Genomic DNA, 14,292 nt, shown 5'->3' on the forward strand with positions numbered 1-14,292 from the left:
TCTGTATGGAAAACACACCACATATGCTACAAAGCAGAGGAGGAAAAGTAAAGCTGCAAAACACTTTTTGGTGTTCATTAAATCAAAGAATACCTCATTGCCTATTATGCTGTATGCTCAGCCCTCTGCACATAATAGACACCTAAGTGCCTAATTTTTCTAAGCACTCATACCACAGGGACATGTGACAAAGGCGCTGAACACCAAGCAGGATGCTTGCTGCTATTCAACAACCTCAGAAATAGGCTTAATCAAGGAGTTTGCTAATATAATAGTCCTAGTTAAATAAAACGAGATTCTTGGGTTACCAATGGATTGTGATTTTTTTTTTATTAGGCCTGAACTCTTATTATCTAACAAATACACTGGAAGCTATTACGATATCATTTAGAAAGAACAAAAATAAAATACTATTTACATTTTAGCTACATGTTAAATGAAATAATCTTTTATTCTAGGTATACTAATATGCAAACTACTCTATAAAATGCTCTATTGCTGGGCGTGGTGGCTCATGCCTGTAATCCCAGCACTCTGGGAGGCTGAGGCAGGTGGATCACCTGAGGTTGGGAGTTCAAGACCAGCCTGACCAACATGGTGAAACACCATCTTTAAAAAAAAAAAAATGCTCTATCAAGTCTAGATTCCCAAAGATCAAATTTGTTGATACATATTTGGACACACTAAAAACACAATGTACCTCTTCTTGTAGTCTTTATGCTTCTAGGTTAAAAAGTTTACTTTAAAACTTCCTAAGCTGACACTTCTCCCTACTTATGGTTAACTGTTAACATCACATAATCCATTTGATAAAAAATTCTGGTACATTTTGACTTAATTTTTTTTTTGCTCTCTTGATTTATTAACTATCAGAACTCCATGTAAGCATGTACCAATAGTCATATTTTCATAGTTCCTGAAATATAAAACTGAGGAAATAAGTTGTACAAATTATAACAAAATATTTATAAATGTACAATTTACTGTTGTTAACACTGAGAAAATTAGGCTTCAAAGTCCTCGTCATTTTATGACACAGAAATGCACTCAGTAAACCAGTGGGTAACATATTACTGTAATTTCAAGTCTCCTACTCTGTCTTCAGTAAATTCTAAAAGTAGCTTGTCTATTTATTAATGGAGCATTTTCTTGGTTGAGTTGAACTATGCAAGTGAGGAATGTTTATAGCAGCTGCTTTATAAACAAAGCCAGTTTATCGACAAGGTAAGGCAGAAAATGGTGAATAGCTCTTTTGACAATGACTGGCATTTTACACTCTGTTCATTAGACACTCTAAGTAATAAAACCAGTATCTGGCAAAGCTGTTAACAAAATCTCCACTTTGGCAATAAGTGTCAGAAAGTATGGGAGGGGGTAATATGTGACACAAGTTACCTACTTCTCCATTTCCATGATTATAATTTATGAGCAAGATCTGGCTCTCTGAATATGACTGAGTTCTTGCATGGTAGCAAGAAGCAATCATTTGCAGAAAACACTATTGCTGGACAGAACTTCTATACAGGAAGGTAATGTGGAATTAGATTAAGGGAAAAGGGCAGAAGTTAGGGGTAAAAAGACTAAAGAATTATGCAAATCTAAAAGTGCCAAACATTTATACACAAATAAGCTGTATTAACCAGGGCATGTATTCCGGCAACAATATCATAAATGTCTGATACGCAAGACATAAAGCTGCTTCTCAAAGTGTGGTCCATGAACATATTCTGACTTGCAAATTGTTTATTATTGACCCATAATAAAATAAGGAACTGGTACCAAACATGGAAATCAATTACATCACTAAGCACACTGCTTATTTTAGTGGACATTTTTTTCCATAGTATTTTTTCCTTTCTGATGAAGGAAGCAGTGTACTGATTGACATTCTGGCACAATCTCCTTATCCTGAGGGCTGGTTAACAAACGTTAATGGAAAGGCTACTCTAAGTAGCACTGGCATAAAGCACAATGACTAATGGAATAAATCAAATGTACCACATGTAGAATGCTACATACATGACACCCTTTTATTTACTCCAAATTTATTAAGTTCTGAAATTCATAACCTTGGTTATTCTTTAACTCTGCAACATTTAAAGTGTATCTGTCACATAGATGATGTGCTGTATTAGATAATGCTATCAGGCTTCATATACACAAACATCTATAGGCAGTTATATGTTTATATAATAGTATGTTCTGAATGTAGACTGAAGTTTGGTACAGTTAAAACTAACAAGGACCTCATGTAAATTACGTAATAAATTTTGGGTATTTTCATCAGTCTTTTTCAGCAACTCCAAAATCTTTATGTGATACTTACTGATGATTTTTGTATCATTCCTTGAGGGACTTTGATCAAGCAATAATTCAGGCACATTCACCATGTGGAAAATAAATGTTCTGAAAAATCAATACATAGCTGATGAACACATGAATCAATCAAGATAAGTGAAAAGTAAAAAGTTCTAGAAGATGTGTTCTGTACTAATTAAACATGTAAGTTCAAATAAAATATCTTTCTTCTTCCATGAGAAAATGTGTTGCAGCACTTCTTTCTAAAAGCAAGTTTATAACAAAAGCTGCTTTTCACAGCTACAAGTTTCAGAGGAGAATGAAAAGAATTACTAGCTGATTTTTGAGATTTTTAATATCCAGAGGGCAGCCAAATATGTAATATTTAGAATAGCATAATAGAGTTAACATACTGTATTTTTAAAAATCTTATTTTCTTTCCATTTTTTTTTTTTGAGACAGAGTCTCAAGCTGTCCCAGAGGCTGGACTGCAGTGACACGATCTCAGCCTCACTGCAACCTCCACCTCCCCAGTTCAACCAATTCCCCTGCCTCAGCCTCCCGAGTAGCTGGGATTACAGGTACATACCACCACCACGCCTGGCTAATTTTCTTTGTATTTTTATTAAAGACGAGATTTCACCATGTTGGCCAGACTGGTCTCGAACTACTGATCTCAGGCAATCCGCCTACGGCAGCCTCCCAAAGTGCTGGGATTACAGGCCACGCACCCGGCCTTTCTTTCCTTTTTCTTTTTTTGAGACAGGGTCTCACTTTCTTGCCCAGGCTGGCATATAGTGGTACAAACACAGCTCACAGCAGCCTCGACCTCACAGGCCCAAGTGATCCTTCTATCTCAGCCCTGTCCCGAATAGCTGGGACTCCAGGCGCATGCCATCATGCCAGGCTAATTTTTGTATTTTCTGTAGATACGTGGTTTCACCATGTTGCCCAGGATAGACATGAACTCCTGGACTCAAGCGATTCACCCACCTTGGTCTCCCAAAGTGCTAGGATTACAAGGCATGAGCTGCTGCATCCAGCCTTAAAATGTTACTTTCTTACTTTCTCACAGAAGTTAATGCAATTTCAGCTATTATAATCTCGATTCCAGTTTAGATTTAACGAAAACATTCAAAGACTCTCAACTTTTAACCGATAGATGGACTTACAAATATTTTCAAAGCTGAAATTCACAAGGGTTACTGAATTATGTTTTCTCCATTTTCTTCATCAGTTGTATCCTCAGTATCTAAGCAATGCCTAACCCTTGAGTGCTCAAAAATAGCAGTTGAATAACTGAAAGGAAGGAAGGAGAGGATTTCAGGATGGCTCTCGCATGTATGACTTATATGTACAGATGAATGTTGTTACGTTAAGATAAATAAAACGAGGAGTGTAATGGTGGGGGTATGCTAATTTTTGAGATTTCGCTGAGGAAATCTAAGTGGAAATATTCAGAGGGCAGGCAAATATATAAGTCTGAAGCTTAAGAAAAATGTCTGAGATAGAGGTATTTGAAAATCCTCATTATATAAATGGCAGCAAAAACTCTTAAGTGTGGGTGAAATTTATTTGAGACAGTATGCAGCATGAGAAGAGGGTTCAGAAAGTAAAAATCTTGGGAAAACCAACACAGGGGTGTTTATGGAAAGGAAATGGGGAAGCTATGAAGACAAGAACCTAGGAGGAAACTGAGAAGAAATAATCTGGGGAGCTGGATGAAAGCCAAGGAGAACTTTGTCCCAGAAACCAAGGCAAGATGATTTTAGAAATTATGGTCAACAATGCCAAATTCTATGGAGAATTTCAAAGGATAAGGACTGAAATACGACTAAGGGAATCTGGCAGTGACAGCACGTTCAATCTTAATAAAACTAGGTTCCATGGAGGAGAGTCAGTCTACAATGTACCTTTAGAAGCTTAGTTGTAAAGGGAAGGGCATAAATAATTAAATAAATAGGGATGCAGGGCAGGAGAATATTTTGTTAAGTGTTATAAATTTATGTGTAAAAAAATATCAATGATTGTGTCCAATTCTACTTCAACCTTTCCATCCACCCACATCATCATTCCTCTGCCACAAGTTCCCCAAGATATGTCTCCTTAGTGGCCTGGTGTATATCCTTCCAGATTTTGCTCCATGCTAATAAAATTTTGCAAAACATATGTACATACAGATTTTAAAATCACTGTTCATTTTACAAAAATGAGATATAACTATTCATCTTGATTTTTCTAACTAACAATATCTTATAAAAATGTCTTCAAGTAACCCTCCAACTCCAAGCAAGGCACTGATGGACATGCTTTTTCAGGCTGTCCAATAGTTTATGGTGTGGCTATATATTGATTTAATCAACCAATCCCCTACTTTTTTTGCCCCTAAAAAGAGTGCTATAATAAACATAGGATATTCCCACAAGTTTGACTGCTAGATCATGAAGCAAAAGTATTTTAAAGAACATTTTTGTGATAAATTTTGTACTTACACAAAAGCGAACAGAATGCTTCTCTCAGCTCCACTGACCATCAGTCTTTGACCAATTCACACCTCCATTCACCCCATCCCTGTATCATTTTGAAGATCTCGTTCCTATTCTATCATTTCCTTGATAGATATTTCATGTATGTATCTCTAGGGCTTTTGAGTTTTGTTAGCTGTTGCTAGATGGTTTTGAGAAAGATGGTAAAATTTGCATAACCCTCCCTTTTTACCTGTTTCTTTATTAGGTAACCACTTTATAAGTTGTTGGTTTATTCTCCCACTATTTTTTTTTAATGTAAGAAATATATGTATTTATATGCTTTTAAAATCTTTAAATGTTTGCAATTATTCTTTTACCCTGACAGGTGAGTAATATCTTGGCCAGGTACAGGATTCTTACATTGCACTTCTTTTCTCTCAGTAGTCTATCTTCCACTACTGCATATCAGAAGTCCAATGCCAACCTGACAGTATTTCTTTGCCCATAACTTGTCATTTCAGAGCTAAAGAATTTGGCCAACGTATGTCAAGGGGTATGTATGTGTGATTTCATCAATCACACTGAAGCTCATTCAACTTCAAAACTGATAGGCTTTTTTCAACTCAGAAAAAACTTCTATTATTTGCATAAATATTGCCTATCTTACATTTGTTTCTTTTTCTCCTTTTTAAGTTCCTATGTTATTCACATGTTATCTCTGTTAAGTCTCCTGGACCTATTCCCTAAGTCTTTTCCCTTTTCTTTCATGATTCTCTTTGTATTTTCACTCTACGTTGTGAAGATTATCTTACTTGATTTTTCCAGTCTAATAACTGAAGTCTCCAATTGAATAATTTAAGTCTCCACAGTGACCATCTCCCACTTCATCAACTGAATTTTTAGTTCAGAAAAGTATTTTTATGCTGTACTTGAATTTCTTAAGGGCCCATTTTTCTTGCTGTTGAAGCTGTTTCCTCTAATAGTTTTATTTAGGTAGATTAACATTCTGTTTGTTCAAACTGATCATTCTCTTCCTTTTCTAGGCAACCTTGGAGGGTTGCTAGTTCCCTTATTTTTACTGGACAGTGAAAAGTTGAAAATTGATACTAAAAACAAAGTTGCCCCTTCACAGTTTTTTCTATAGTTTTAGCTGCATTCATTATTTCCTTCAAATATCGATGTCAATCCTTTACTACTGTTATATTTTTCTTCTTCAATCCCCACTTTCCCTGTCTCCTATTCCTATAGTTAGTTCCACTTTTGGATGGGTGATAGTTTAGTGGAAGCCCTGACTGTTTCCTAAGTTACACACAAGAACTATCACTATTGCTGATCCCTTCCCAAAAGCATAGAAAACATATCAGGCTTTTCCCTTAACAAATAATCTTAAGAATTTCTTAGTATTTTAAAAAAAATTCCTCAATATCTGGATATTATGCCATTTATTTCACCTGAGTTTTCTATGAAATTTTCCCAGAGAAGAATAAATCACCTATTAAACATATTTTTCAGTCGTGCCCATTAAAAGTCTGATGTGCCTTTTAAGTCATTATTATTATTATTTTCTACATGGTCTTCTTGTTTCTTTTCCACACAAAGTATCTGTTGAAGAACCAAAGCTGTTTAGCTTTCTCACAATCTGGAATTTGCTTACTGCATACTCCTGGTATAGTTCAACTTGCTCCACTGAACTTCACATTTCCTGTAAACTGGTAGCTGAATCCTCAGGATGAAAACATTAAGGTTTGAGCCCTTTGACAAGACCACAGTAGGAATACAGTATATTCTGTCATCAGGTGTGCAAGAATATAGTATATTCTTTTTCTTTCTCTCTTTAGTGTTAGCAACTATTGATATTCAATGCTTAGATATATCAACTACTGCAAAATACTAATTATTATTTTTTGCTGGATTAATATTATAAAGATACTTCTCCTTACCTATTATGAAATTATCAAGTGACAAGAGTTCATGTAACAAAGGCAAGACAAATGATTTTGCCTTCAAATTCCATTTTTGTTTTTCTTAACAGGTATGATCTTTCTATGTTGCCCAGGCTGGCCTCAAGGGATCCTCCCATCTCAGCCTCCTAAGCAACTGAGACTTCAGGTATGCATAATTATGCCTAGCTATTGGCCTTTTTTTTTTTGGAGACAGAATCTCATTCCTTCACCAGGTGCCAGGCTGGAGGGCAGTGGCACGATCTTGGCTCACTGCAACCTCCACCTCCCGGGTTCAAGCAATTCTCCTGCCTCAGCCTCTCAAGTAGCTGGGACTACAGGCGTGTGTCACCACACCAATTTTTTTTGTATTTTTAGTAGAGACGGGGTTTCACCATGTTGGTCAGGATGGCCTCGATCTCTTGACCTCGTGATCGGCCCGCCTTGGCCTCCCAAAGTGCTGGGATTACAGGCGTGAGCCACTGTGCCCAGCCAATACCTGCTATTGGCCTATTTTTTAAGATGACAAATTGGTTCTCTATCATCCTCTAACAACAATGAATTAATTTTTAAACTTATAAATAATTAAGCAAGATAGCAGACTAGAGACATCAGACGCCCACCCTCACCAGAGCGAGCCAAAATTACAAACGGGTAACCATATGTTGAATAGGGTATCTAGGAAGAAAACACTGAAATTAAACAGAGAAGTCTCAGGAAACACCTGAGGCAGAGAAGGGGCAGAAACCAAGCAGCCTACTTGTCTGAGATCTGCAGCTGTGAGGAGTGAGGAGTTCAATATCGGGGCAGGGGAAAGGTTAAGTGAGAACTGTAGTAGTCTACAACCTCATCACAAACTGCTACAATCTGAACCACAGAAGAGCTCCTCTACCCATACCAACCCTGAAACCAGTGTGGGAAGTGATTTGGAGACCCTGCAAAAGCACTGCACCAGACAAGAAACTTGCACTGGATCACTACCCCTCTCCCCTGCCTCTGGTATCTAAGTGGCTACAGCTGGACAGGACACCACCACGAGAGCCCAGCTGTCTTGGGACTTCATCCTGCCCTGGATCCATAGCCCCCATATCTCCACATCCTAAGAGCTTCCATTGACATTCTCCCAGTTTCCACCCAGAAAACTATAGTGGCGCAGTGCTAGCTGGACCCAAAAGTGCTATGGGGTTTTCCAGCACTCTAACTCAAGAGAGTACTCTCCAGGGAAAGGATGGTGCAGCGTACCAAAAAAAGGCAGCCTGTGGGACAAAGGAAACTAAAGCATGGGCTTTCTAGAGACCAGAGCTCCCTGTATAGAGCTGTGAAAAGTGACCCCACCAGCAGCAGCACAAACTCTGTGCTCAGCCTTGTTGAGAGTGAAACCCCACTCTCACGGGTGGAGCAGCTTTTGTGCCTGGGCTCACATGTAGAGTGGAATCCTTTCTCCCCCTCCAAAAACCACTGCAGACACAGCTGCTGCTCCTACCACTGGAAGCTGGGGTGAGCGAAACAGAGGGCTGCATGTCTAGGCCTGTGAGTGGTGACTGTGCCCCTACTGGGTGCATGGCCTTTGTGCTGGGTCTTGTGTACAAAGGGTGGACTACTTCTCCACTCTGTATGGCTCTGCTGCTAAAGAGAGTGAGAGAGCCTGAAAGTTGTGTTTGGGGCCATGTGGTGACCTTGCACCATAGCCACTGCCAACACCAGCATGCACTAGTTAGAATCCAGGGAATCATCCCACCACTGGCACTGCCCCATACCACATTGGCTACCCAGGGACCTGAAAACCTGCTCACCTGCCCAGCCCACCGTGCCGCTACTGGCATCTAAGCAAGCTACCCGGACGTCCAAGAATTGACCCACCTGTTCCTGCTAACATCAGTGCCAGAATATGCTGGGCTAGGACTCAGAATCAGGCATGCTCAGCCCACCACTGCCACCACTGGAGCCGAAGACTGGCCCACCTGGCATATCTGCTCCTAGCAAAACTTCACCGTAAGCTCCACTGACAAGTGCACCCTAAACCACCAAGGAAATCAGTTACCAATGACATTGTTTACAGCCAAAGAAATCATAGAGATTATACTATACTACCACACACACCCAGAATCAAAGCCAAAGGGCCCTATCCAACTAACACCATTGATGTATCTTTGGGAAGAAGCTCTCCCCTATGAAAGCAAATTCAAAAAACTAGAAGAAGTGACTAATACACCAGATGCACAGGTATCAAGATAAGGACACAAGAAACATGAAAAAGCAAGGAAATATGACACCCCCACAAAACACAGTAATTCCAAGCAACGGATCCCAAACAAAAAGAAATAAAAGAAATTCAAGATAAATTCAAGGGGAATAAATTCAAAACTATGAGACTAAGGAATCTCAGTGAGATATAAGAGAATCCCAGAAACAATACAAAGAAATTAGAAAAACCATTCAAGGTAAGAATGAGAAATTTATCAGAGAGATATCATAAAAAGGAACCAAACAAAAATTCTGGAACTGAAGAATTCCTTGAATGAAATACAAAATACACTAAAAAACTTGAACAACAGGGTAGGTCAAGCAGAAGAAACAATCTCAGAACTTGAAAACAGGTCTTGCCCAAACGCAGTGGCTCATGTCTGTAATCCCAGCACTTAGGGAGGCAGAGGAGGGTGGATCACTTGAGGCCAGAAGTTTGAGACCAGCCTGGCTAACATGGTAAAACCCCTGTCTCTACTAAAAACGCAAAAACAAAACAACAACAACAACAAAAACCCAGGTGTGGTGGTGCACACCAGTAATCCCAGCTCCTTGGGAGGCTGAGGCATAAGAATTGTTTGGACCTGGGAGGTGGAGGTTGCAGTGAGCCAAGAGCACACCACTGCACCCCAGCCTTGGCAACAGAGCCAGACACTGTCTCAAACAAACAAACAAACAAACAAACAAACAAACAAAAAAACCCCAAACAAAACAAAACAAAATAACCCACAACTAGGTCTTTTGAAACAACCCAGGTAAAATAAAAAAAGAAAGAACAAATTTCTTGTGATATATAGGATACTATAAGCAACCAAATATATGAATTATTGGTATCCCCAAAGGTGAGGAGAGAACAAAAGGGATTTAAAAAACCCTATTTGTCAAAATAGCAGATGAAAACTTCCCAAGTTGAGCAAGAGATACAGACATCCAGATACAGTGTGATCTCCAATGCAAAAAGGTCTCCACAGCACATTATAATCCAACTGTCTAAAGTCAGTAACAAGGAAAAAATTCTAAAAGCACTGAGAGAAAAGCTTCCAGTCACAATAGAGGGCCCCCCCCATACCACCATCAGACTACCAGTGGACATCTCAGCAGAAACCTTATAAGTCAGATGATAATAGAAAATTAAAAGTACTGAAAGAAAGACAATGTCATCCAGCAAAATTATCCTTTATAAATAAAGGAGAAATAAAATCTTTCCCAGACAAGCAAATACTGAAAATTCATCACCACTAGACCTGCCTTACAAGAAATGCTCAAGGGAGTCCTAAACCTGGCAGTGAAAGGACAACAGTTACTTCCATGAAAACACCTGAAAATATAAAACTCACTGTTAAAGCAAATACACATGAGGAAGAGAAAATAATCAAATGGTAATACCACAGAAAACCAGCAAACAACGACAATCAAGAGAAAAAGGAACAAATTAATAATAATATACGAAATAACCTGAAAACAACAATACAACAGGAAGCAAAACTTTACATACCAATAACACTGAATGTAAATGGGTTAAATTCTCCACTTAATAGAAACAGACTGGCAGAATGGATAAAAAAACATGATCTAGGCCAGGCACGGTGGCTCACGCCTGTAATCCCAGCACTTTGGGAGGCCGAGGTGGGTGGATCACGAGGTCAAGAGATCGAGACCATCCTGGTCAACATGATGAAACCCCGTCTCTACTAAAAATACAAAAAATTAGCTGGGCATGGTGGCGCGTGCCTGTAATCCCAACTACTCAGGAGGCTGAGGCAGGAGAATTGCCTGAACCCAGGAGGCGGAGGTTGCGGTGAGCTGAGATAGCGCCATTGTACTCCAGCCTGGGTAACAAGAGCGAAACTCCGTCTCAAAAAAAAGACCAAACAAACATGATCTAACTATATGCTGCCTATAGGAAATGCATTTTCCCTGTGAGGACACATACAGACTGAAAATAAGGGGATAGAAAAAGATATTCCATGCAAATAGAAACCAAAAGCAAGCAAGAGTAGCTACAATTATATCAAATAAAATATCTTTTAAGTCAAAAAGTTTAAAAAAAGGCAAAGAAGGTAATCATATAAAGAGGTCATTACAGCAAGAGAATATAACAATTCAAAACAATGTATACACCCAACACTGCAGTACCCTGATTTATAAAGCAAACACTCCTAGATACAAAGAAAGATTCCAACACAACAGTAGTGGGGGACTTCCACACACCACTGTCAGCATTAGACAGATCATCTAGATAGAAAATAAAGAAATACTGGACTTACACTGGACTTCAGACCAAAGGACCTAATAGACACTATTGGAACATTTTATCCAACAACTGCAGAATATACATTCTTCTCATCAGCACATGGAACATGTGACTGACCACAATAGGCCACAAAACAAGTCTCGACAATTTTTTTTTTCTGAGATGGAGTCTTGCTCTGTTGCCCAGGCTGGAGTGCAATGGTAAGATCTCGGCTCACTGCAACCTCTGCCTCCCTGGTTCAAACGATTCTCCTACCTCAGTCTTCTGAGTAGCTGGGATTACAGGTGTGTGCCACCATGCCTGGCTAATTTTTTTCATTTTTAGTAGAGATGGCATTTCACTGTGTTAGCTATGATGGTCTCGATCTCCTGACCTCATGACCCACTTACCTTGGCCTCCCAAGGTGCTGGAATTATAGGCATGAGCCAGCATGCCTGGCCTCAATAAATATTTAAAACTTGAAATCACACTAAGTACTTTCTCAGATCAAAATGGAATAAAACGAAATCAATAACAAGAGGAACTCTGAACACTATACATATACACAAAAACTAAACAACATGCTCATGAATAACCACTAGGTCAATGAAAAAATTAAGATGGAAATAAAAAAAAATTCTTGAAACAAATGAAAGCGGAGGCCAGGTGCAATGGCTCATGCCTGTTATCCCAGCACTTTGGGAGGCCCAAGTGAGCAGATCACTTGAGGTCAGGAATTCAAGACCAGTCTGGCCAACATGGTGAAACCCCATCTCTACTAAAAAAGCACAAAAATTAGCCAGGTATGGTGGCATGCATCTGCAGTCCCAGCTACTTGGGAGGCTGAGGCAGGAGAAACTCTTGAGCCTGGGAGGCAGAGGTTGCGGTAGCTGAGATCGTGCCAGTGCACTCCAGCCTGGGTGACAGAGCTAGACTGTGTGAATTAAAAAAAAAAAAAAAAAAGTTAAGAAAGCAGAAACAAAACATACCAAAACCTGGGGACACAGCAAAAGCAATGCTAAAAAAGAGGTTTATAGCAATAAACACATCAAATAAATATTTCAAATAAACACTAGTGATACACACACACCTCAAGGTACTAAAAAAGCAAAAACAACTAAACCTCAAGTTAGAAGGATAAATAATAAAGATCATAGCAGAACTAAATAAAATACACGGACTTAAAAAAAAAAAAAACCAACAACAACAAATGCAAAGGATCTATGGAATGAAAAGTCAGTTCTTTGAAAAGATAAACTGCTAACTAACCAACAAGAGAGGAGATCCAAACAAAATCAGAAATAAAAAAGGAGACATTACAACTGAAATCACAGAAATACCAAAAATCACCAGAGACTAATATGAACTATATGCAACAAACTGAAAAACCTAGAGGAAATGAATACAGCCCTGGAAATATACAACCTACCAAAAGCAAATCAAAAAGCAACAGAAAATCTGAACAGACCAATTCAGTAATAAAATGTCTCCTAACAAAGAAAAGCTGAGGACCAGATGGACTCACTGAAGAATCTTACCAAAGAATTACTACAAAGAAGTACAAAGAATTACAAATTAGTACAAAGAAGAACTAACAACAATCTTCCTGCAACTATTCCAAAATATTGAAGAGGAGGGGATTCTCCCCAACTCATTCTACAAAGCCAGCATCACCCTAATTCCAAAACCAGACAAGGACACAACAAAAAGAGAAAACTATAGGCCAACATCACTGATGAACAGATGTTAACAATCCTCAACAAAATACTAGCAAACTGAATCCAATGGCACATCGAAAAGATAATAAATGATCAAATGGGATTTATACCAGGGATACGAGAATGGTTCAAAATATGCAAGTCAATAAACATCATATATCACATAAAAAGGAAGAACAAAAACCATATGCTCATCTCAACGGAAGGAGAAAATACATTTGACTAAATTCAACACATTTTCATGATAAAAACTCTCAACAAACTGGACTGTACCAGAAAAATAATAAAGGAATATATGAAAAAAGGGACTATACCTGAAAAAAATAAAGGCATATATGACAAACTCACAGCTAACATCATACTGAATGGGAAAAAGTTGAAAGCCTTTCCTCTAAGAACTAGAACAAGACAAGGATGACCACTTTCCCCCACTCTTATTCATAGTATTTAATAAAGTACTGGAAGTCCTAGCCAGAGCAATCAGGCAACTAAAAGAAATAAAAGGTATCCAAGTTGGAAAAGAGGAAGTCAAACTGTCCCTCATTTTACATGACATCATCTTATACCTAGAAAAACCAAAAGACTCCAATAGAACACTCTCAGAACTGATAAATTCAGTTACATTGCAGGATACAAAGTCAAAATTCAAAAATCAGTAGCATTTTTATATACAATAATGAAACAGCCAAAAAAAAAAAAAAAAAAAAAAATCAAGGAGGCAATCTTGGCCAGCACAGTGGCTCACACCTGTAATCCTAGCACTTTGGGAGGCTAAGTGGGGTAGTTCACAAGGTCAGGAGTTTGAGACCAGCCTGGCCAACATGGTGAAACCCTGTCTCTACTAAAAATACAAAAATTAGCCAGGCATGGTGGTGGGTGCCTGTAATCCCAGCTACGTGGGAGGCTGAGCCAGGAGAATCGCTTGAACCTGGGAGGTGGAGGTTGGAGTGAGCCAAGATCATGCCACTACACTCTAGCCTGAGCGACAGAACAAGAGTCCATCTGGCAAAGAAAAGAAGGCAGTGACAATCTCACTTACAATAGCTATAAAAAAACACAAACACCTAGGAATAACTTTAACCAAGGAGGTGAAAGATCTCTACAAGGAAAACTACAAAATGCTGATGAAAGAAACTGAAGCGGGCACAAACAAATGTAAAAACCTCCCAGGCTAATGAATCAGAAGAATAAATTTCATTGCAGTGACCAAGTTGCCCAAGGCAGTCTACAGACTCAATGTAATCCCTATCAAAATATCAATGTCATTTTTCACAGAAATAGAAAGAACAATCCAAAATCATGCATGGAACAACAACAAAAAGCCCGAATACCCAAAGCAATCTTGAGCAAATAGAACAAAGCTGGAGGCATCACTTCAAAATATATTACAC

The 14,292-nt window shown here is 38.7% G+C and overlaps 1 protein-coding gene across 24 annotated transcripts in view; it reads right to left on the minus strand.

The window, feature by feature from the left end:
• ANKRD12 (ankyrin repeat domain 12) overlaps positions 1 to 14,292 on the minus strand; it is a 149,561-nt gene that overhangs the window by 46,342 nt on the left and 88,927 nt on the right. For 5 of the 24 annotated variants that reach the window (XM_078347740.1, XM_078347742.1, XM_078347741.1 and 2 more), the window contains one exon: positions 2,327 to 2,406. The exons of 18 other annotated variants lie outside the window; for them this stretch is intronic. In XM_078347740.1, coding sequence (XP_078203866.1) covers positions 2,327 to 2,390 — 64 coding nt within the window. In that variant the 5' untranslated portion in view covers positions 2,391 to 2,406. Of the gene's footprint in view, positions 1 to 2,326; positions 2,407 to 3,470; positions 3,567 to 14,292 lie in introns of those variants that run through there. One more of the 24 variants, XM_078347744.1, reaches the window with a different exon arrangement.

The sequence above is a fragment of the Callithrix jacchus genome, chromosome 13, assembly GCF_049354715.1.
Source record: "Callithrix jacchus isolate 240 chromosome 13, calJac240_pri, whole genome shotgun sequence".
NCBI classification, from domain to species: domain Eukaryota; kingdom Metazoa; phylum Chordata; class Mammalia; order Primates; family Cebidae; genus Callithrix; species Callithrix jacchus.